Raw genomic sequence first — 25,823 nt, 5'->3', positions numbered from 1 at the left:
CTGTCTAAATACTAAATAGCTGCACTGTTAGGATAACAGATAAAACAATGATTAAGCACTAGCATCCTCAAAACATTAAACTCTGCAGACATATGGTAAAAACAGAAACTGAATACAAAAAAATAAAAGCACAAAAAACATTTAGCATACAGAGTTGGGGGAATCTATTTTGGGTTAGAAAGAGTTTGTAGCACCTACCACCACAGGTTCCATTAAAAGTGCTAAATAGATGCAGTATAGAGTTAAATGCCGATGCCTTGACATTTTTTTTTAACCTTTTTAAAAAGAACAAAAAAAAAAAATGAGGAAGGCCTCCTATGCAAACTGTATAGAGCAGTATGCATAGGAGGACCAAGCTGGAGCATTTATATTTCTATGTCACTGACATGCCAATTTGCAAAATGTGTGATGGTGTTTCCATGCCTATGAAATTGAAATCATTTTCAAGAATATTTTTTTCAATCATGTTTATCAGACTCTTTGATGTACTTAGAGCCTTTTTGAAAATCTAACATCTCTAAATCAGTTTCGAACCTAATTGGACTTTATTCCAACAACATCAAGATAAATATTTTTCTCAAACATAAACATCCACACACTGAATTTGATACAATTCCCACACTTTTTTATGCTGTGGAAAATAGTAAACACATATTGCTAGAGACTGATGCTCCTGCATTATATTTAGGTTTGCTTTCTCAACAAACATTTTTAGTGCAAGAATTGTGCTGAAAGGACACTGTCTGTGCATGTTATCACTGAGATACTCATTATAAGACACAGCCCCCTTTGTCAGCAGCATTAACATGCCTGCTAAACTTCAACATGCTCTTTTATGCCAGACTTTGAACCAAGTGCATCAACTTTTCAGGTGTGAGGAAAAAAGTATCTGTAATGTAATACCATGCAATATTGGGTTTTTCTTTTATATTTTTAAGCTATTGTTTTGTTGAATAATCTTATCTGTTCCTTTTTCAGAATGAGAAAGAGAAAATAGTGATCATGGTCATTATGACTGCTTTTCCTTCATTATTTAATAGCTAAATCGAACATCGATGGGAGAAATTATGATCTAACTCATTCACAATCATTAGAGTTGCCTACAAAGGACAGATGTAGGGACTTTGAGGAGGGAAAAAAAGCTAAAACCTAGGTGTCAGAAGGGTATAGTATCTTTATTCCAGGGTGGTGGGTTGTGGGATGCTGACAGTGGGAGATGAATGGGAGGGAATTATCTACTCACTCGGCCAGATAATTGCTCCATTTGGCTGTGAGTTAGAGAATAGCTTCTAATTAGCTCCCTGCAGTCCCCTAGAACTTCATTCCACCCCCGAAAAGAAAACAGTCACACACATGTTGGAGGTTTCAACAACTGGGTGACTTTAATGACACCTAAAAAGTTTCTAACTCATCAGCCAGTTGCCAGCATGTCTGATTTGATTATCTAGTTTGCAAGACAAATACAATTTTTGACAAATTTGACACTTTGTGCAAGTTAGATTTCAAACTGCATATGGCGAGTGACTGATGCTCAATATTTTTGTCTGATTAGCCTATTCAGGATTGGGGTAAAAAAACACCTTCATGTTCCTTTTCTTATAGGAGTTTGTACGATCCATACATTTAGGTTTGTTGCATAGGAAACCAATGCTCCCTTTAGTGGACAGTCGGGAATGCAAAAGTCAGTATAAGAGAGTATTTGCTAAACTGTGAAATTATTCTGATTAATCATGTAGTGTACTTGGAATCTAATAAAATCCTTTGTATGTAAGTTATATCGACAGATGACCTTCGATTTAAAATAAAAAAAGTAATGGAAGTTGCCTCACCTTCAGTTAAAGAGGTCATGAAATCTCATCATGTTGGTGCTGAAGGGGGTGGGCTATTTGCATTAACAGTTACAATTCTCCAAATTAGCATTGTTTATTTTCTTTCCAAAACACCAAAGCAGTTACTTCTTGTTTCAAGTTGGTTCTACAGACGCTTCTGTGATGGGAAAAATAACATCATTGCATGGCCTAAACATATACATTTTTTATCTGTCAGTTCAGAGTCAAAGAAAAATCGGTGACTTATAGCATAATTACTTAATTTTCTCCAATCTGAAAAATCTATATGGGTGCTGTGCAAGTAGAGGGAAAATTTGCAGTAATAAACTAATTTATATTTGTATCTAATTTTAGTTAGTTGTGTTAAAATTACTTTACAACACCTGCTTTTGAATTTGCTGCTCAATTTTTTTATTTGATTAAATGAAAACAAACATGTTGTTTTGTGAAGCTCATGGCATTAACCTACTTAATAAGCAGAAACATTTATTTTCCTTTAGAATTGCAACTAAACATGGTGATGCGGAGTACGCTAACCTTTCCGGTTCACAATTTTCAATATTTGTAAAGTAAAATTATTCCCCAGCATATAAGATTTCTGACCTTTATAGATTGACTGTGGTACCATGTATTTTGTGTTAGCCATGTTTGTGTTAGCCTACCATGTTTTATAGGATGACTACCAAAGCTTGTTTTAAGGTGTCTAATAGGTCAGAATATACTATTCTAAGAATTTCATCCCATTAGCCTTTTTTCTTTATTTGATTTATACATTTTTTATTTATTTTATTCAAAGAAGAAGAAAAAAAGACAACTTTCCTTTCCTTGTGTGGGTTTTGTGGCACATTTTAACTAGAAAAGCACTCCAAGAGTGCAGACCTCTTCCAAGTAGCTCATTTCCAAACATATTGTAACTTCCACCTTAAGTTAATGCCTGTATTCTCAGAATTTTTCTAATGATTCATGGATCCAGATGGTCATCCGGATCATCACCAGCATCTAATAATTTATTTCAAGTCACAATATGCGACTTCTTTGAAAATTTCAGTAAAATCCTTCCATAACTTTTTTTTAGTATTTTAAAAGCAGAAAAACAGACAAACAAACATGTTTAGGCTACACAAAAAGCTACAGGGAGTGGACATAGAGATCGACTTTACATTACAGAGATTATATGACATTGTAGATGCTTTTTTCCATACCCCTGAAACATTTATGCACCAGATGTACATAGATTAAATTTACATATGAGATTTAACGTCCCACAGGCTTTGCAGGCAAATGGACTGGCGGGTTAGAATTCATCCTTTATTAGGTGCTGTACCATATTGATCATAGGGCAAATGCCACGCAAGGATGGTTTAGCCTTTCTTTGATTTAAGAAAGCTGGTGGTGGTTACACAAAGCAAAGTGAATGGGAGGAAGCCAAGCAGAAAATGTTTCCACTTTATGGAGATATAATGAAAAATCAATGTAAGTCACAATAATAACCCCCTCCCCCCAAAAAAAAATTATGACAACACGTTGGTTAACATATTTACTACAACAGGTGATGGGCAATCTGGCAGAGGCCTGCAGTCCATGTGGTCCATTAAAAACAGAGGCCTTGATTAGCAGAGGAGTTGCAAAAGACTTGATTGTAGCGTTAAGACTGACTTTGCCCAAAGGACGATATCAAAAGGAGAAAGAAATTAGTGGAAGATGGAAAACAATTAGACAGACAACATTCAGCTTAAACCCAACCGTTATTGGATTGTGGACATGGACAACTTATTAGATCTTTTGTTCAGGTTTGAAGACTCATGTACCATAAGAATATTCTGGAATTCTCCCAGAATAGACAGGTCTTAAGGCAAAAATAAATATGGGGATAAAAGAGAGCCAGCATGAAGTAGCTTTGCTACAGACTGAAACCGTTCTTACACAACAGTGCAAAAATAACATCCCAGCTAAGCTTCTGCTGTCCCCCTATGGCAATTCATAGAGACAGAACAGATGCAACTCTTTTCAACTCCTTTTCCAGCAACGCACAGTGCTGGTATGGGCTTCCATACAAGAAGGCATTATTATTTACCAGTGGAGCGACAGCAGTTTGCCAAACAGCTATTAAAATGTATTCTTTTGCAGGGCAAAGAGGCATCTATCCAGAGAGTCAACTTTGACAACCCCCGTTACTTCATGTACTTTCTTAGGACAATCATGGGGAAACGAGAACATTAGTCCAATCTTAAAAGGTGAAAGTCTTAACTTTAGAGTGCTTCTGTGGCCACGTTAGAAGCAGCACTTGACCAAACTAAAGATACTTTTCTAGATGTGAAATTATTTTATTTTCTCTGCTGTCATCTCTGTAAAGTTACTTGAGAAGACATGTTTTGTGTATTGGCGCTATGATAACAATAAAATAAAAATGAACTGAATTTAATTAGAAAATAGGTTTTGGAAATCTCAACCTGAAGAAATCTAAAAGCAATCCAAAGTGAAGTTTTGGTGAAAATAATATTCTGTGGGGAAGATAATCCCCAGCACTAGCACATGAAGAAGGCGGTGACAGGTTTAGAGCACATATCTCGTCCCTGTGCCTGAACCACATAGGGACCTCTGACATGTGTTCCCTTGCAAAGAGGGTCTCATCTCTGGCCTGCTGTTAGGGGTGAGTGGGGTTAAAGTGGGTGATGATTGCTGCAAGGACAGATGAGTTGCAAACGGTTTACAACCTTGTTTATAACTATCCTGATGATTTCTAACATGAGCCTTGGACATGACCAGGGCAGCAGACCACAGGAGGTTTTGAATAAATTTGATGCTACATCGTAAAACTCTTAAAAAGTGGAATGGTCCCCAGTAAGACTTTTAAACACTCCTAATGTAGGAAATCGAGTGCAGGTTTCTTAAGTTTTCCACTTCTAAAAAAATGAAAATACCGGTATACACAAAATCTTACTTGCTTTACTTGTCATTCATGTGCTTCCATTTGAGCCTCAGTTTTAAGTTCGGACCATCGCCATCTTTGGATCCATCTCCCATGTCAGATGTTTGTTTGAAGTGATTCAAGATATCCAAATCTAACCACAGCAACATAGAGCTGTGAAGATGTTTTTGGCAAATGGGTGGGGATAATTCGAAAAGGCAGCCTGGGAAATTAAAGTGCAGTAAGACATCCCTGTATGCAACATAATCCTTTCTCAAACTCCCTTGTTTATGGATGTTGGGATTTCATCTTCAAGTGTGACATATTTCTGACCCTAAACATAAGACAAATTATCCAAATAAAGGTTGGAATTTATAAAGGCAATGGCTTGTCAATTAACCAGACATGTTCAACTGCAGGCAAACTCTTGGTTACTAAGTGATGGCACTTCCTCAGGGATCCTCAGTGACAGTGTTATATCAGTAAGTCATTTGTCAATAGTTTTGTTTGAAAATCATGGATTTATGACTTTTCTTTTAAAAGAGGTTTAGGTTAAATAAGGGTCAAGAAAGTATAAAGATTTCCCAAATAGACAAAGAACTTGTTAGCTGGTCACTTATGGTCGTGTGTAACTTCAGCAGCATTTAGTCTCCTATTGGTAATTTAAATTCCTATAAATCATCCTGTAAAGCTAGTATTGGTGAGTTGAGAATGTGTCACACATCACCTCTGTGAGAAGGAGCACAGCAGAGCTCAGCAAAGTGGATGGAGCTGATAAAGCTGGATTGTCTGGCTGTAATCAGAGCCAGATGTGGTTAGACTCTCGCCACGGTGGTCCAACCACATCTGCTATTTCAGGAGAAGGGGGCGGAGGGGGAGTTACAGCTGGATGACCCCTGACCCATAGAAAGGGACCACGAGCCAGAGCTGACAGCCGCCATAGTTGAGGCAGACGACCTGCTCCTCATATACTTCATATACATGTTTTACAACTCTGCTAAAAAGTTTTAGATAAAACCAGTAGGACTTTGTTGCTTTTATCTTATTAAACAAGTTAAGGTCAAGTAAAGAAAACCTCTTTGATCCTGAATAATAAAAGCTTTATCAAAATGGCAAGTGTGGACATTTAACTAAAATGTAGATACTGCAATTATTTCAAAGTGATTATGGTTGTACAGCATAATTACAATATTTCTCTGAAAGTCATAGTGCCACCACAAGTAAATCTCCTATGAGAGCATTTCGTTTTTTCTAGTATAACGTTTTTAACACCTATGCAAGTTAAATTGGTTTAATATAGACTGAACAGGGATTCTTTAAAATGCAGCAAAATAAGAAAAGATTCTTACTTTTTTCCCCAAGCAAATCTCCTGATCTTATCACGTCTTTTTGTTTTCGGATTGAGGTTACGCTTGTATGGTGCATATTTTGACCATAGGACAATCCTAGGTTGGCTATATGTAGAAGGTATTTGTTGAATGTGTTTCATATATGTCATCAGCTGCCCACAGGGTAACACCCCATTTCAGCCAGAAGAATGCTACTATAAAGGCTTTTCATTTCTGGTTTTGATGGATAAGGTGGGCAGGCAGTCAGACGTAACTCCTTATACTTGAAGTGTAGGGGTGAGTCTGCATCGCCATGGCAGCAGGCCCTCTCTTGAACCTGTTGATGGAATTGGCATAAAAAAGAGATTTGTCTGTCTTCACAGCATAAGAGACAAACGAGGTGCTGCATAAATATCACTATACAAGCCCTTCATTTGGTTTCAGTGCTTCAGGAGCATTAATATTCCCTCACTTTTCTCTCTCATTTTATTTGAATGAAGGCATGCAGTTAAAGAAAGAGACACTTGAAATCATGTGTTTCAAATAGCAATGCATTGGAATGCAATGGCTAATTTAGGAAAAAAACACAACTCTGTGCATTTGCAAATACAGAGGCAACTAATCACATGAGCATTTATCTGCACAATATAATACACTTTTAAATTCAAATACATCTAAATTTCTGCCATGGTTTTGTTTTGAGAGCCCTTTACTTAGATCTCCCCATGATCTAAAATACTGTAAGTTAATTGGTAAGCAGAGTCCCTCTGTGTTTAATTTCATTACAGCATAAAAAACAGCTGTTCAGCGAAAACCTTGGAGGTTTGGTAGTGAAAAAAACGGCATCTTTAGGGCCAAAGAGCATAGCAGGAAGGTCAAGTTAAGGGTAAAGTTGTGAAAAAAAAGTCTCTCACTTAAACTATTTTTCCTATCAGGTAAAATAGAAAGCACAGCTGAAAGCCTACCAGAACATGACGGTAAATCTAACACTTTAGGGCAAGAAAATATAAATGACAAAGAGCCTAGATAACTCTGGTTCCCCCTCTGTCAAGAGCTGTAGAGACTATCAGCTCAGGATGGAAAATCTGTGGACAGGGCTGGTTATACTACTACAGTAGAGTGTTGCAGTGAGCTTGTCGCAGATATTTTAGATTTATGCCTAATAATGAAGTGTGGTCTGCGCTATGTTATTTCACGCCACAACGCAAGAGGGACAATCAAAAACTAGCTGTGGGTGTAGATACAGTTAAGACGGTGAGGAAGTGGAAAAGCGGAACGGGCAAGTTTGTGCGACAACGGAGGGACAAGAGGGTGAAAAAGAGCGAGGATCAAGGTGGAAAAACGGCCCTAGCGTTCTCGTGCACCTCCCTCTTCTAACTGGTCCAACTTGACAATTTGTTTTCCACAATGGCGGTCATACAAACAAAACAAGCTAGGTACCAAATAGGAAATACGCATGCAGATTTGACCAATCAGAGGCCTCCTGTCTGTGTTCACCTAAAATTTTGGAGAGGTGCACCAGAGTGTCTGCGGAAGCTGCGGGGGGCACGTTTGCGTTCACTGCGACACACACGCAGACGACCTGGTTTCTGAGTATAAACCAGCCTTTAGTCGTATACCACACAAATACGGCCTTTAACTTATGTGAGAAGGTGGAAAAATAAGTCTATATACATTTTAAAATTCTTTATCATTTCACTCCATTTCTGTTATATTCTTTGAGTGAATTATTGAGGGGAAAATTATTTCTGAATTTTTGTTGCCTCTAAAACACTTCAACAATGATTAACAAATAAGTAAATAATTCAGATCATATTTTTGCATTTCATCTGACATGAAGTTTGTTCTCCTAAGGTGATACTTGTACCATATGAAGTGATTCAAAAGAAATAGCCATTTAAGACTATTAGTGACAAACATAAATTGAAATTGTTTCTTTAATGCATTTGCTTTTATTGGAAATTATGGATTATCAAAAAAGTTTGTTGACATTCAACATGTTTTAAAAACCCTCTGTGTGAGATAATAAATTATAAACTTGGGCTCCAAAAGAATAATCAGGTATAATGGAGGGTGAGTCAGTGTGATTTCTTCTGACATCCTGTTATCAGCACCCAGCACTCCATTACATAAGAGTGATAACACCCAGGACAATGCCAAATGCAATGAGGGGGAGATACAAAGCCCAGGCACCTCCTTCAGACCTCAGGCATTTCCTTCTGGGATATCCCCCCATTATGACCCATGATAGTAAAAGGAGAGATGGTGGGGAAGTGAAAAGTAAATGTCAAACTGGCAGGGTCCATTAGGATGTGTCCTCCTGGGAGGGTTTGAGGGTAGTAAGCTATGCTGACCTTTAATGGGTTTGAGTGACAAGCAGTCAGAGTAAGATCGACCAGTAAGGAGTGGTTCGAAAAAGCCCCTTCCTCTATTGTTCTTTCTGTGCTCCATGCCATGCTTGAGTGAGGGCAGGTGCTTTAGGGTGTCAAAATAGGAAGACCCACAGACAGGCCTGGCTGCAGTCCATGCTCTTTTGATATATTACAAAAGATCACCTCTCACCTTACAACAAAAGGGACATTAAGTGAGAGTTTGTCCCTCACTCGGTGGCTGGAGACTTTTTGCGTTCCTTAGGTAGGAAAAGCAAAACTAACTGATCTAAATAAAGAGCTCCTGAAAAACTGTTAATCCCAATGACTTAACTTTGAGTGAAGAAATGTGACCTCTGTTTAATTAAGCATGTGGATTTAATTTATTCAGGAAAGTATGATTTTGTTTATTTAACATAATTTAGATTAAAATTTTAAAATAGGAAAAATGCTAAGTTAATGCTACAGATGATTTTAGTAAAAATGATGGCCAAAAGAAGAAGCATAGTTGTTATCAGACACCAAGTGATTATTTTCCACAAGATATTCCTGGCAGGATATTATGAATGTCTCCATGCCCAGTGATCAGTGATAGATGGTGTCCCTTTTGCTGAACCGATGTCATAGTCAAGGAGTTTCTTTCCCTTTGGTGAGTTAGAGAGGGCTAAACACAGCACTCACTGCATCCTGTTCAGGGCTCATATCTGTATGTATTATGTGTCCATATTTTCCATCACTATAAAAAGTATTTCAGGGGATTCTGGTCTTTTTCCAAACCACACAATCCCCCTGTTTTGCAGAGCTGGAAAGCCTGAGCACTTTTCTGTACAGGAGCAATTGGATCTTTCGTCATTACATCTGCACCAGGGGGCATTATTTACACTAGATACAGCTTTATTGATTGCTTTTAATTCCCAGCATGGGACTCAAATGTATTTATGTTAGCAGCAAGAATGCTTCCTTCAGAATAATTTATGTCAAAGCATTACATTAACAAGTCTCAGAGCTTTGTTTGTTTTCGTAGGGTTTCAAGCCCTTAGTTTGCATTTGGGTGACCAAGGATTAGGTTTCTTGCTGTGCAAGGAAACCAGTGACAGCAATGTGTTAATTTGACTGGTTGGAATAGAATGGAGTGTGACATAACATTTAGCTAAAAATGGATCTTAGCAGGATTAAGATTACAAAAGATTACAGATACAAAGTATACATTTATGAAAGTCCCTAGAAGTATAGGAGATTCTCAGGAATCTTCTTTAGGCTTCATATCTGAAATTGGGTTTACCAATGAGCATATCATGAAGTCTGCTAAAGAATTAAAAAATAGTTTAAAGGGATTTCAAATTACTTCAAATGTACTTTTACCATATATTTAAAGAATTTGTCAGATATATTACTTCTAAAAAAGGACAGTTCAATATTATAATAGTAACCAATGCCATAAGAAAGTATTTAAAATTTGTTTTACTCCTTGCTTTGATGTTCAAATGTATATTTTTTTACATCATTTGAAAAATTTTGAAATACAAAGTTATTCAAAACAAGAACAGGCTTGCAGCTTTCAGTTGAAGATATATTTCATTATGGAAGGAGCCCCCAAAACTGTACTTGGACATCTGTATTTTGGTTCAGCTTCAGCAGCATTCCAAGGTATGACCACTTTCAAACCTGTAGACTCGTGAATGTTTTCACAGTAGAACCTGTGTAATAAAATAAAGTAGGATTAAAAGTTTTAAAAAAAGCAACAATTCAAATTGGGAACCACAGTTAGTTCATTGGCACAAATAACCAAAAAACCTTCTTAAGAATGGATTATTCCCCAAAAATACTCCCATTGACAACTCATCCAGGAGTCCAGAAAAAAAGGACAACTTCTGAAACAGTCAAGGTTAGTGTTCATATTGTAAAAATAAAAAAGAATAATAAGATATCCATGTTAATGTTACAAAGTCAATCATGCTGACCACACAAAGGGTAGTACTTATGAGAAAGTACTACCCTAATATATCTGAAATATACATACATATAAGAATTCTGGAAAAATATTTTTAATGAGATGAAAAGTAGAACATTCAAAAATCTGTATGGAGGAAAATACATTTTCATGAATGTTTACAAGCATTAGTTAATTAGTCACTGAATAAAACACACCATTGCCATTCTATTGTTTGGGGCTTTTTGATGTATATTCCAAGGTTTCTTGTATGATTTAAACTTTCCTTTGCGACTCTTTGGGTTTGTATTAAAGTACTGAACACAAGTACTAGGGCAAAACAATAAAACAATAAACTGAGATAAGGAAACAGCCCTTTCTCCACATATTAATTCAAATGTGCCACCCTTTATCCAAAGGGCCATTTAAGACTTGCAAAGTGACTTATCAAACTCCATTATGATGTGAATTAATTTAACTCAATTCATTCATTCTAAATAAAAATCTAATAATAATTAAAGCATGCAAGCAAGCAAAAACTTGACAGAATAGTGGATTATAAATGCGCCTAAAATTATGATTATGCTTTTGGCACCTACAGCCTTAGGCCAGCTCTGGTTTAATTGATATATCTGGACAAGGCAGGACCACATGTGCCTCTGTAAAGCTAATTTTACTGATTACTTTCTTTTATTTTCCTGTTAGTTTTATCATCTCCTTTCCTGCCACTGAGTAAGGTTTTCCCCGTACCAGAGGGAATCTGTGGCCATTGTTCTAGACTCTACAGGCAGCAGTGCTGTCATACATAGACAGCACGACTGATTCGCCAGCGCTTCCTTTGCAGACCTTGACAGAGTTCATATCTTGTTTCTCTGCCCTTTTGGCAGCTACCAACAAAGGACAATTAAAAGTATAGAAACTTAAGGCAGCTAGACATGTTTTGTTGAAATTATTGTTATTTCAATACTTTGCTGGCAAAAAGTTAAGAATCATTCAGGTTTACAAATCTTAGAAGTTGCATAGTGGTTTAATTATTAATTTGTACAACTTTAAAGAAGTTCAAAGCAGGAGTACCACTTTCATTAAAGTACTGTTTCTCCCTGTTTGGGCATGATGCAACGTCAGATTGCTGTTGCTGATAAGATAAGAATGTTGCAGCCGTCAGCTCTGGCTGCTGGTAGAGAAGGAGGAAATTCCTATCTGATGGGGTTTTCAAACTGAATTCTAGATGGTCAGACTGGAATAAGGAAAATATTTACACAAGTGACATGGCCATCCTCCTGAACTGTAGGCATGGCCTGTTGGTCATATTATAAACAAATGCAATACATTCAAACCGAGAAGGTTCACAAGGTATTCTAAAATTTGAAGACATAGTTGCTATACTCTTGATTTAGATCAATTTAAAATGCTACTTTATGTAATATAAGCTAAATTTTCCATTATAATTGCTAAAGTATGGTTAATGCATAAGGTTTACATTCTTTTTCCTTGCTTTCTTTAATTTTTACAAGATAAGTTAACATTCAACAACAACCTAAGTTAAATCCATGCAGATGTTAGAAGGCAAAACAATGTATTTAAATTATTTGCAAAAAAAGCTTATGCTCAGTCAGATTTGATTGTATCTGTAAACAATTCCTTTTTAAGTTTTACCTCAGATTTTTAAATTGGATTCCAATATGGATATGTAGTTGGTCTTTCTAACAGATTAGAATTTAATTTAAGTGCAGTGATGTGGTATGTTTAGATTCAAGTTCCTTTTTAAGGTTAAAATCTGACTGGTCTTAAATCTTTTGCTGTGAGAAATTCTTCTAGAGTTACCTTGCATTTATCACCATCCATCTTCCAATTACATAAGAGCATTTTTCCTTGCTGAAGAAAAGTCTGTAAAAGGTGGTACCCCACAATGTTTCACTATGGGAATGGTGTGCTTCATTCAGTGACTAATTAACTTAATTGCTTGCACTGGATTCTATCAAAAAGTGCAAATTAACCCCAACCCCATTCTGTCAATTGTGCAACAGCACAAAATAATAGAAAATAAACAAAATGTTTTTTTTTTTCATCCCGCCATATCCTGCACTACTTTGTGTTGGTGTACCATATCACCTCCTTCCAAAAAAGCTTTGAGAGTACAGGCACAATTTTTATTACTTGGCATAAGCCAGATTGATACCTGTAGTTTCAATTGAACTCTGTACATATCCATATAGAAATCCTCATGTACGACATGTTTGCAAAAATAATCTAAATCAGAATCAAAAATCGCTTTTTTGCACAAATTGCGTACACAGGAATCTGACATTGTATCCCAGTGCAACTGTTTAAATAACAAGTGAATGTAGAAGTGGTAGGAGGGTGGAATTTGGAACTAGCTTGTAAGATCTGGTGAACTGTAAAGTGCTTTGAGATGACATGTGGTGTTAATTTGCGCTATATAAATAAACCGAATTGAATTGAATTGAATTGAATTTCCTTATTTAAGATGGTTGTGGCCCAGGAGAAAAAAACTGTTCAGGTACCTGGTGGTTCTGGTCATGATGGATCTGAACCTTCAACCTGATGGGATGGGTGTGAATAGAGAGTGAGTTGGGTGAGATGGGTCCCCCACTATCCTGCTAGCCCTCTGCTGGGATCCTCTATTGTGCAGAATATACATTATTTGTTGTGCAGCCTGTTGTAGGACTGTGAGGTGACTTGCAATGCACAGGAGGGACATTCAGTACAATTCTTCTAGCTGATTGGGTACCTGCTTTCCAAGTCTAGTTTCTAGCCAATCATGGCAGCAGTAGCAGCTGAGACATTTCACGCTCTTGATTTGTTTCACAGATTTAACTGATAAATATAAATCTTACCAAAAACAGTTGGGGGGGAGGGCGCAACCATCTTCTAATCGACAAAGGCAAAAATAACTTCCTTCTGCTTGTTTTCAAAAAGAAATAAAGGGTATTTCAACTGAAATCAGTGCAGCCAAGTTGGTTTTGTCTCCTACCTCCGGTTGAGGCTTTAACATCATACACCTCACTGAATTTCAACGGTCCGAAACATTTCGTTGAGTTTATGAATTCACAAATCTTACAACAATTAATCATGCTTGCATGGTAATAGTGTTTTTTTATGCTTAACTCAGCTTAAAGCTCTGTTGAATTGGTTGGACACTTGTTATCTCTCTGGAGAAAGAAAAACTTCTCTATCATTTAACCATTGAGGACTACTGTAGGTAACACTGTCGATGTGGACAGAGGAAATACTCAGCCGGCAAGGCTAAAAAAACAGTGGATCCAATTTAATCCAACTGACTTTGATTAGGTTGACAAATATAATAATATAGTTTGGAGCAAATCAAATCATATGCACGTTAATGCATATGAATGAACCATTAGGCTAATGGAAAAATACAGGAATTCCAACCAAAAGGATTAAACATCACCTTATGTGTTATCAGACATTGTTTGAAACTTCTATGAATCAGCGACTCATTTAAGGACATTCACATTAAAAACCAAGTAAGTAGCTGTGTTTCCATTAAACATCAAATAGTGTAAATTTGAATTACGGGAAAAAATGCTTAATGGAAAAACTGTAATTTCGAAAAACTAATTTTTTGTAAATAAAAAGTTTTTAGACTTCAATTAGGTGGTTTTTCAGTCTCGCTGAATTCTTAATATTTTGCATAACTGCAATAAAAACACTTTTCACATCACACAAGTCATGTGATCAACTGGACCTTACAGCCTTGTAAAAAGGCAAAGACCGGAAGTAGTTGGAGGACAATGACATGGCATATTTGAATTGATGGGGAGACTTTTTTTTTTTACATTTAGTTTGCAATGATGAGCATGATGGGATAAGTGGCTGAAATATATCTAATTTGTTTACATGCAATTTTTGTTGCATCTCTTATGTAATGGAAATACTACAGTTGCCAGAAATTAGTATAATTTCCAGACAGTTCTAATGGAAATGCAGCAACTTTCTGTTCCAATTAGAGGGAGCAGTGATATCAGCAAATTACCCTGTGAACCAGCTGAGTACTGATGGCATTCAGAAAGGTTGGATGACATACAAATAGTTTGTTGGGTGTTTTTTGTTTTGTTTTTTTGCTGTTCTTTCAAAAATAGAAAAAAAACTGCTCTTGCCTCTTTCCAGGTATAGGATGAGCCTAATGAAAGAAACATAAGCAAAAAGTTCACATGTACATATCGAAATTCTGTAACAGCAACATATCTCTTCTGAATAAAATGAATTATGATACATTCACATTATCATATCACATAAGTCACTTACATAAAGCTTCCATTGTGTAAAATTTCCTTTGGAGGAACAACACTTCCTCCATGAAGCGTGTCCTGTTTGAATCCCTTTCAACTGCTTTGCTAAATGCCAGAACACCACTAACAGAAGCTCAACTCAAGTGAACTGGCTTACTGGACTCTTGACCTTACTGTCAAGCAGTTGTCAGGCCCCAAACATTTGTTCTCACACATGGCAGAGGCAAGTCAATTATTGACAAAATGCATAGACAGAGTGGCTCAGTGTGTTTTTAAGAGGTTAATTTAAGACAGCAGCTCCTACAGCATCATGCCAACCAATTAAAACTCGTAGTCTGCGACTTTTATAAACTTCTGAGCTGCTGGAAGTCCTGGCCCTCAGTCTGAAGGAGGTGCTTTGCCAGGTGGCTGCAGCACAGAGCTGTTTATTTCTGTAAAACGGCTGGGGATTGCAGTCCCGCAAAGCTGCCCCAGCACTTTCATGTTTCCATATAGTGCATGCCCCATGCAAACTGCTCGCCTGTTTTGAACATGAAGTAAACAAAACATTAGGTCATCATAAATCACAAGGCAGTGACATGTCTGGAACTGAGATTAGACAGCCAGAGTGGAGTAGTGGAGCACGAGTGAACTGGCCTCTCCTCCAGCAGCTCCTCCTTGGTCCCAATGTGTAAGATCATTATTAAAATTGCAGCTCAATTAAGATAAGGCTAAATGACTTTCTCTGTCTCCCTCTTTGATGTACGGGGGATTTTTCTTCTTTCGAAAGCTAAAAAAAAGGCAGTTTAAAGGGAGCAAAGTGGTAGACAATTGCTCTGAGCCTGCTTTGATGTTTGAAGTTACAGCGCGCTGCAGAGGATTCTGGTTTGATTGGAAACGTGCGTGATTATATTTTACCCAGATTATTTTCAGACAAAGCGTCTTTTTCAAAAGTGAATGATACATCTCATTTGCTTTATTGCAAAAAAAAAAAAAAACTTCTGGCAGAACAGTGCGTAAACATGCCGCCATGTGTATTTCCTTTTGGGGTTTTTTTATTCCTAAACTATTCATTTCGGCTGCTGCAGGGACTGAGTGCTGAAGAGGGACTTTTTCTATCTGGGTCAGCCCATGGCTCTGCTGAATCAGTGTAATTGAACATGTTTTCTTCTGCTATATGTATAAAGCTTTTACTTGAATGAAAGAAGATTTTTTGCTGGCAAAGTAAAATTTAACACACAGGATCATAGATGTTCAGTAGGAACGCATGTGAGTCAGCTGTTTTTGTTTGGTAAATACGTAAAATCTATGTTTTTCTTTTGATAAAATCATAAATCCTGCATCACAAAAAGTATAATGTTTCTCTGGAACTCATTCAAGCTGTAAGCTTCTCTTTCTATTGTTCATCCCTGATCTCTTTGTCCAAAAGTTCAGATATTTGCTTGACTTCTCACTGTAAACACAAAGGCAGAAACATCAGAGGCCCATGGACTGGGGATGTTTATATGAGCAGAGAGCCTGGAGATGGAACAGAGATATAAGTGCTGATCTGTGAAAGGAACCACTGCTGTAAATCACTGCTGCTTGCCATCACACACAAATGCCATCTGGCTGTTTCCCGACTCACGGAAACAACCTCACACCTGCACACCTCCTAAGAAGCTCATGAACAGCCCATTTGTAGATTCATCTCACTTGGAGATAAGTTGGCTTTCTTATCTGAAAAGCTTTTAAGCCTTTTAGCAAGCATTCATTTTTTACAACACGCACTGTCTTGGTTTTCTGCAAGTACTACTTAACTTTTTTTGCTTTTCATGACCCTCTTCTGTCCTATCTTTCAGTTAAAAAAAATAAAAAGATTTTGAGCGCCATCAGACTTGGTGCATAAACACCAATTGGAGCTCATATGTTCAGGCAATGCAACCCAGTAAGATTCAGATTTTGGCTGCTGGATATGTCTCGATTTTACATCTTATTGGATTATTCATTTGTAACCCATAGGTTGGTTCGGGGTCAGCACAGGAGCAGTGGGTAGTACTGGTTCAAGTCCGGTTTAGATTCCCGGATCGGGGTCTTTCTGCATGGAGTTTGCATATTCTCCCTGTGCATGCTTGGGTTCTCTCCTGCTACTCCGACTTCCTCCCACAGTGCAAAAACATGACTGTTAGGTTAACTGACTTCTCTAAATTCTCCTTAGGTGTTACTGCGTGTGTGTGAGTGGTTGTTTGTCCAGTTTGTCTTTGTGTTGCCCTGTAATGTACTGGCGACCTGTCCAGGGTGTACCCGCCTCTCGCCCATTGACAGCTGGAGATAGGCACCAGCTCCCCTCATGACCCCAGCAGGAGTAAGCGTGATGGAAAATGAATGGATGGATGGAGGTTGGTTCGGGGTGCAGTGTTGGATACTGTGCGTTTTCCACCGGCTTTTCTAAAGTAGCTAAATTTGGTTTAAATATCTGGTCTTATTTTTTTTGTTTGTTTGCTTTTGTGCAGCATTTATAAAATAACCATATTAATATTGATAATTGAAAAAATATATATATTCATATAATATATATATAATATAGCTGGCATCCAAGTTTGTAAATGTACATCCCCTCTTTTTTTAATGTTCTAAACTTTAAAAGTGTTTTTTTTGTTGGTTTTTTTTATGCTATTACAACACTATTTCAATTGAATAGAGGGAACTATTGTTCTTAATTTTTTGGCGTTGCCTACATATTTCCCTTCCTTGCAGTCAGACTTGTTGTTCAACAATACATTACTGAATTCTTGATTGAGAATTCCATCAGAGCATAAACGATATCCTGAAGAAGAAGTGCCAGTTTAATGGCCAAATATATGCCTGTGATTAACCTACACTTAAAGTCTTTACAAACACTGAAAATGTTAACTAGTTGAGGTTTAGGTCAGGTCTTAATTCACACTTCTTCATGCAAAGAAATGTCATAATATCATTAAATAACGGGTGCTAAAATGTGTTATAAAAAGATAGATTAAATATATAAATTAAATACAAAATATGTATATATAAAAAAAAAATATATATATATATATATATATATATATATATATATATATATATATATATATATATATATATATATATATATATATATATATATATATATATATATATATATATACAGCATAGCATATGCTTTTATAGAGTAAATGGAATTAATTTTAATGAAGTTCCGGGAGTACTTTATGTGATATGGTTTAAGTTAAAACACTCCCCTGAACCTTATTTGACTTAAAATATCATACCAAGTCTGTCCGCAGTGCGGTAAAAACAGGATACACTGAGACCAAAATGGAGGAAAGAACCATGCTTATCCTCACTAAATATTATATTACTGATTATGTGATTAGGTTTCGTAGCTCTGAGTCTGACAAGTTCATGATCTAATGACCATTTTATCAACAGTTAAAATGTTATCTGATATATTACTCTATTGGCTTATCCATGCAAATATCTATTTTTGTGAACAATTAACAATGCAATAAAATCACATACTCCTATGAGAAATTTTTGTTCTCCAGCTGTTGTCTTTGTTTTATTTAAAGAAGTTCTCCGGAATCTATAAAATAATCATTTAATAGGAGATTTATAAAAGCCCTTAAAACTTTGTTCGTTAACTTGAAGGAGATAAGCTGCAGTATTGATCTTGTATGATTCTTTTTTTTTTTTTCAAATTAGATTTAAAAAAATTTTCAATCAAATTGTCATCTCATTAACCTTTTCTATTTAATTTCAGAAATATCACTCTGGCTTGTCTGACACTAAGGATTTTTTTTCTTTTTGTTTTTTCTTTTTTTTTTTTGTAGAAAACAGATTTAGAAAGATCTATCAGCATTTCTGCACCATGATATTAAATGAACAACATATCTCTTCTGGATATTGAAGTCCCACAATTTAAATGAACTTGAAAGGTGTATGACGCCTACAACAAATATGTTTTATTTGTATTGACATGAAAGTCAAAGGAACAAAATGTCTAAAATTATCAAATTACTAATTTAGAGTAAGTAAAAATTGGTTGCATTTTAACTTGTATATATTTATATATATATTTGAAATATCAATTTGAAGCCAACTTAATAAAATATGTTCAAAACTTGAGACAAGCTTTTATTCTATCAAACTGTTTTGTCGGTGCAGTAGCGGACCAATCACACACAGCAGTAGTCTATAAGTGGTCTGCTGTTGACGTTTACACGGTCCAGTGGTCGCCTTGCACTATAAAATGAGATGGGACCCGCAAAAGACACAGACAACTGCTACTGTGGCTCAAATAGCGCAGGAGCCGAACTGCTTTGAAGTGAAGCAGAGTTCAAGTTTGTTCTTCTTACCCAGCTCTGAAAATCAATTCCCTCCTCCTTGGACTTCATGCCCTTGTGTGTTTTCTGCAAATTTTTTTCATTGCCCTAACATTTATCTGTTGATGTTTTTATTTTATTTTTTTGTTTTGTTGTTTTTATGCTTCTTCTTTTTTTTTTTTACATTGTTGATTAAATCGAGTTAATTTATTAAGATAATACACCTCTCACTGCTATCAGAAGGAGCGCGGCTTGTTGAAGCCGGCCAGATCTATATGATTTTTTATTTCTCTTTATATATTTAAATAACCCTATAACAATGTATTGAATACACACTGCAAAAACAATCTAGAAATAGGTAAACATATCTTACATTTGGTTTTTTTAACCTTAATATGAGCAGGTAAATAAGAGAATTTGCCAATGGAATGAGTATTTTTACTCTTAGAAAAAGATAATTAGTTGATATGCACTTGCAATTGTGTTTTTTTTTTTTTTTTATGTAAATTGTCTTGTTTCATTGGCAAAGTGTCTCCCTTTCCTCCTCAATTCAGGAAAAAATGCACTTATAATAAGAAAAAAATACTTATTTAGACTTCCTTATTTTGAAGTGCACGCATTAAATCCATAGTTCGAAACGCATTGACTGCTCGTGAAAATAATACACCAGACACATTTTAAAACACCTTAATTTCCTGCAGATTTTTATCAACAATAAAACAGCACTCTGGATAATTGTCAAAGCCTAAACAGTCGGATTTTCTTATAGTTTTTGTGAAGAACTAAATCCAAAGGATGATATTACAATATCAGATGATTTGTTTGGTTTGGTTATGTGGCGGTATGTGTAAATAAGCAGTCCATTATATTTCCATTAGGCGAGGCAGCTCTGGTTTAAATCCATACGCTTCATATTCAGGTTGGCAATAAATGACTATACTTTCTACTGTGCTATAACTGAAACATTCATTTGCTGGCGTTAAACTTCTTATAGTTTGAAACCCGCGGGGCTTCAGCTGCAGAAAAGCAGGTTTTGTGTAACGGTCTTGAAGGTAGGTCTGTTCCTTTCTCAGCCTGCGGGGTTATTCACAGGTCGACCGTTTCCTGCTGGTCTGGGTTTTCACTACTCCATTATCCCTCCAGAAGGACTTGGTTTTCTTTTAATATGAAATACTAGACAACCCCACCGTAATTGGTCAACCTTATTTAGGTCTCAGTATTTTTTTTTTCCTACACCAAAACAACAACTGGATTACTTAATTTACACACAAAAAATCATTGACTTTAAATATAAATTTTGCAACTATAGAAAGCTGCGTGTTTTTTTGTTTTTTTTTCCTCTGAGAGACAAGTGTTGGACTTTCTGCATTTCCCTCGGCTGGCCGTATAGAAAGGTAGACAGAATTTTTGTCTGTGAGTTCCTAATTGGAAACAGATGGGCGCAGGAGCGGCCCAGAGCTAAAACAAGGCATTTTCCATCCTGAGCTGCGCTCACTCAGCCATACAGGTGCACACAGTCTGTAGGGGCTGGACGACTGGCCTTAAGTCCATTTGACTCTCAATACCTTGGTGGGGAAAAAATAAGTAGGCCTATGGTGTAAAACGCCATTGGGATGGGGGATGGAGTGACACATTTCAGGTTGGGAGAAAATGAATATAAGAAAATGTAATATCTGCTGTAGAGCCAGTAAGAATAATTTAAAAAGACAGAAAAAGAGAGGCAGGAAATATACAAAAATTGGGTTAAAAGTAGTCTAATTTGGGATGGGAAAAGAAAAGTCGACTTTTGCCTTTCCTCTTTGTCAGTAGCTATAACTGAGTTGAGTTTAAAGAAAACTATGATCGAATAGATAAGACATTTCAAATTCCTCTTCTATCTTCTCTACATTTTTTTTTTGTTTAACCGACGTTTAACAATCAGTCCCTACAACATATTTTGTAGACTATGATTTTTTCGAAATAAATCACGTTTCTTGGCGAATTCATTGAGGGATCCCTTAAAAAAGAAAAAAAAAACTACTCAGAAAAAATTGCTCCAATTTGAAATCATAAACAATCCTGATGCTGAATTATTATGAGAGTGTGGCTTTTGTCTTCGCCATTTGACCCGAACCATTGAGGGAAGTCTGGCATTTTCAGGAATGTAGCGGAACGCTTCAGGAAGACTCGGTGTATAAAGTCTACAGGACTGTGGCCCTCATACTTCTGCGTGTTTGGGGCCGCGAAGCCACAACTGATAGATGTGTTTTATGAGAAGGAATAGTTTTAATCATATCTGCTAGGGCCACAAAGAAAAAAGATGAGGGCAATTCATTCTTACAGCCACCTCCATTTAAATGTAATTACATGTCCTTTGTTTTACTGTGGTATTGCGAGCAGCAGGAGGAACTAAAAGTCGGGTGGGAACTGTTCAAAGCAAAAAGAACCGTTTCTTTTTCTTTTCCTTTTTTTTCTCTTTCTTCACGCGTTCTGGAAACAAACACAAACACATACGGAAAAATTGAGATAAATAAAGAAAATCCCATCACATAAACCCATGTTGATTCTTTGTGTGCGTCTCGTCCTGTTGTATTGTTAACGGTGGAGCTGTGGAGGCCGACATCCTCCTCATTGACCTCCGTGTCCCTCTCTGCCTTTTCCGTCTCATGAAAAACGATTCCAGCTCTCTGATTGAATTTTATTCCTTCCTGACCCGGTCCGTTCTCTGAGAGCGCCATCAATCTTTTGACTAACACGACGTTTGTTTATTGGCCACATACACTCGGGAAGGAATCTCAGGAGTCTGATGGAGCAGCAGTTGGAGAGGCTGCTCACATTAAAGGATTTGGGGGGAGAGCGTCGAATAATTAAACAAAAGAGAAAAGATTCAACTCCACAAAGATGAAGATAATGCATGTTGTTACTGTTAGAAAAATGGCGTTGTGATTTTGTATCTTAATTCCTATTCTGGTGCGCTGATCTAAAGTTTGTTTTTTGTTTTGTTTTTGTTTTTCTTGCTGAAAACAAAATGTGAAAAAAAAAGCTAGCTTATATCAATATATATAACATGAAGATTACTACTATTTTTTTTATTGAAATGTGTTTCACTGTCTGCGAGCCAAAACGCTCTTAAAAGTTACAGCGATTTTTGTTGTTTTGTTTTTGTTGTTGTTTTGATTTTTTTTTTTTTTTTACAAACAGCACATTTAGACTGAATAAGCGTACCATTGATGCATACTTTTAAAGCCACAAAATAAAAAAAAATAACTCCAAATTTTATTTTAAATATTTAAAATTTTGTGCATGAATTTTATTTACAATAAAACTGACATTTGCCTGTTTTTGTATATATTATTTTTATTATTATTATTACATTTTTTATTATTATCATTATTACTTTATTTTTTACTAATAGTATTATTAGTATTTATTTGTGTATGAAATCCATGATATTTTGTCATTACGCACACAATCTGTGCAGGCATATTTAAATATACCTGAAAATAGTTGTATGTTTTTTAAACATGCAATGGTGGCATTTAGAATAAACAAAAAAAAAGCCTATCACCTAAAAAATATTCACTCTATGAGATAGATAGATAGATAGATAGATAGATAGATAGATAGATAGATAGATAGATAGATAGATAGATAGATAGATAGATAGATAGATAGATAGATAGATAGATAGATAGATAGATAGATAGATAGATAGATAGATAGATAGATAGATAGATAGATAGATAGATAGATAGATAGATAGATAGATAGATAGATAGATAGATAGATAGATAGATAGATAGATAGATAGATAGATAGATAGATAGATAGATAGATAGATAGATAGATAGATAGATAGATAGATAGATAGATAGATAGATAGATAGATAGATAGATAGACATGCTTTTCATCAATACCTCTAAAACGCACAGCCAAATCAGGCGAAAATCAGAAGGTAAGGGTTCCTAGCTGCACTTTCAAAAATAATCGCAGACTTTATTTTACACATCAAAAATACATAAGCTACCATTGTCTTCTATCGTTCGGGTCAGCAATACGCCACACTGCTGGAAACTAAAATATTCAAATTAAAATGAAAATGGCTATGTTTGGTAAGATAGTAAATTATCTCTAGTGCGCTATGATGAAATCCAAAACAAAGGTGTGTGTGCGTCCCCCTTCTCTATGGCTGTTCATTTAGCTAGATTTAATTTATTCTATTATGAATCTTGAAAATGCATAATTAAGCCTTTTAAATATCATCCTAGCACAAAGTCTAAATCCACTCTTTGCTATTCGTTAGGAAAAAACAGATTTTAAAATCCATTATTTGTCATCAAATAAAGATATACAAGCATTTTTTAACTAGTCCTATTTTTTCAACGAATATTTAGATTAGGTTATTACTCAGCTAAACTGAACACTAGAAATACGGTGGTAAAATTAGTTTAGTTTATAATGCACAAAATAAGCGACTGGAATGTTATATTTTTTCGTATAAGAAATGAGGCGTAGCTCTAAATCACATAAAATGACAATTTATTAAACAAACAAACATATCCTTCAGAATACTTTTGAACATTTATTTAAAATAGTAAGTCGATATACACTTTCCTTTTTTTTAATCTTTACTTTTATAATGGAACATTCTTTTTGGATAGTTAAGGCAATTCAATTTTGAAACACTTTTTGGGTGTTTGGTCCATGATATTTGGTGACAGTTTTAAAAATAAATTACTTTATATGCAATTGTACACGTCCAAGACACATCTTTAACATATGACAAAAAAAATGAGAAACTTACGTGTTATTTGCAGTAACACTGTTCTTTAGGAAAAAAACAAAAAAAAAAAAACAAACAAAAAAATCAAGTCTTTTTTCTGTGTTTTTGTCTCACATTAGTCCACCCTGCCACTGGGCAGGAAAAACAGAGGTAAAAGGATGAGTTTTAATCTCAAAGTTCAAACACGATGTGGTTAAGCAGAATACTGATCTTTCCCTTCCATCTTTTTTCTTTTCTCTTTGGATTTTGGTCAGAATTTGCTGCAGTCATACACAAAAGCTCCCGGCGTGCGATAGATGGACTGACTCGGTGGGAATGACATCTGACAGCTGTTATTCCCATTCACCGGTGAATTATTCAAGCCAATCCTCTGTGACTCGAACATCTCGCGGACAGAGTGGAAGTTCTGCTGTTGCGCAGGGTAAGTTGCGCCAAGATGGCCCAGTTCCCCGGCCTGGTTCAGGTACCATGAGGCTAGCCTCCCTTGGTGGGTATGGGGGCCCTCCTGCCCGGAGTTCAGGTTAGCGTGCGTCAGAGAGGACGAGGTGGTCGTGACCGAGTAATCTGGCAATGTTTCATCCACGGTGCTCGGTGCCAAGTGGCTGGATCTGTCCCCGGCATAAAGGCTCATGTTACAATGATAGGTAGCGTTGGAGGTAGTGGAGATGGAGTTCTGGTTACAAGGCGAGCTATAGACAGATGTTTGACTTGGAGAATAGTTTAGGGACAAAGATGGCGTTATACCTGCTGTCCTAGTGGCGGCCAGAGTGGAGGGGAGCTCGTTGACCCCTTGCGGAGACCCCCGGAGGGAGGTCATGATGTTGTCCACACTAAAACCCTGCGTAGGAGCCTGACCGTGGTGCTGGTGCTCGGAGCTGTCCATCCCGATGGACCTGTTGGATGGGATGCTGTGGGGGCTCCCGCTAGACGCGCTGCTGCTGCTGTCTGGGCTCTCGATTTTGGGCACCGTGTTCAAAGAGGGCGAATCGGCTTGCGGCGGGGTGACAGACCCGTTCTCCGTTTTAATATCCTGGATCCTGACGGGCTGGGAGCCCTGCTCCTGCTCCCGGCCCTGCTGCCTCGGCGGCAGGTCCTTCTGCAGCCGCTCCTCCTTCTCCTTCAGCGCGTCCTTCTTCTTGAAGCGCCGCCGCCTCCTCAGGAAGCTCCCGTTCTCGAACATGTTGTAAGAGTCCGGATCTAAGGTCCAGTAGCTGCCTTTGCCGGGCTTCTTATCATCACGGGGCACCTTGACAAAACACTCATTCAGAGAGAGATTGTGCCTGATGCTGTTCTGCCATCCCTGCTTATTGTCTCTGTAGAATGGAAACCTCTCCATGATGAACTGGTAAATCCCATTCAGGGTCACCTTTTTGTCGGGCGAGTTTTGGATCGCCATGGTGATGAGCGCAATGTAACTGTATGGGGGTTTTACCATATCCTTGGGCTGAGGCTGCGGGGTGTATGGTCCGTATGCCCGGGCCATGCTGGCGGGGTACTGATCGTGAGCCGCATGAGAGTACATGTTCATGGGCGCTGCCATTCCCGTATAGCTCCCACCGGCAGCGGCCCTATAGTAGCTGGGGTCGCTGCTGATGTACGGCACGACGCCCAGAGAGTTGGGGCTGGAGACAGAGTAGCGAGCCTGCATGTCTTCACTTTGATCCAGAGTCTGCAAGGAGTCAGCTGCACTTCTCCCTCTGGTGATGAGTCAAATCCCTGCTCCTTTCTGCTTTTCTGTAAAATACTAACAAAAACAAAAGCGAATTGTCTTCAAGCCGTCCCCATCCTTGGGACTATTTGGAGAAAAAAAAAGTTCTGAACTTTGGAACATCCGTCACCACACAGGACTTTTTGCGCAGTTAAATTCTTTCCTCCTTTTTTTGCTGCCGGGGAAGCCACGCCTCCTTTTCCGAAGCGTTCGGGTCGTCCAATGGAAAGCCAGGCCGCGCACAATTCGAGCAGACGGGCGCTGTTGGCTGGCCACGCTCACGGCTCTCAGAAAAGGCTTCAGGAGGTGTCAGTAACTCCCAGCGCGCTCCTGCCAAAAAAACTTGAGACGTGACAGAGCAACTAACAGACACACACAGACAGAACATGAAGACATGTTCCTGCACGGTGCGT

General features: G+C 37.3%; 1 protein-coding gene and 1 long non-coding RNA gene across 2 annotated transcripts; both read right to left on the bottom strand.

Moving 5' to 3' along the window:
• Window positions 1–9,982: 9,982 nt before the first annotated feature.
• LOC119795725 lies at window positions 9,983–16,474 on the bottom strand. The gene is made up of 3 exons (XR_005282362.1): window positions 14,655–16,474; window positions 14,383–14,529; window positions 9,983–10,131 (listed from the first exon to the last, which is right to left on the bottom strand). It is a non-coding gene; the product is annotated as an uncharacterized LOC119795725 (long non-coding RNA).
• A 7,007-nt stretch (window positions 16,475–23,481) lies between these two features.
• On the bottom strand, window positions 23,482–25,574 carry foxc1a (forkhead box C1a). Its single transcript, XM_038303876.1, has one exon. It carries the CDS (start codon window positions 25,348–25,350, stop codon window positions 23,953–23,955), a length of 1,398 nt encoding a protein of 465 aa, XP_038159804.1. The 5' UTR covers window positions 25,351–25,574; the 3' UTR covers window positions 23,482–23,952.
• Between the last annotated feature and the right edge of the window lie 249 nt (window positions 25,575–25,823).

Source organism: Cyprinodon tularosa, unplaced genomic scaffold, assembly GCF_016077235.1.
Source record: "Cyprinodon tularosa strain WSP-4 unplaced genomic scaffold, ASM1607723v1 ctg52, whole genome shotgun sequence".
In the NCBI taxonomy this organism is placed as follows: Eukaryota; Metazoa; Chordata; class Actinopteri; order Cyprinodontiformes; family Cyprinodontidae; genus Cyprinodon; species Cyprinodon tularosa.
Note: the sequence above shows the minus strand (reverse complement) of the source record. Positions and strands in the feature narration are given on the sequence as shown.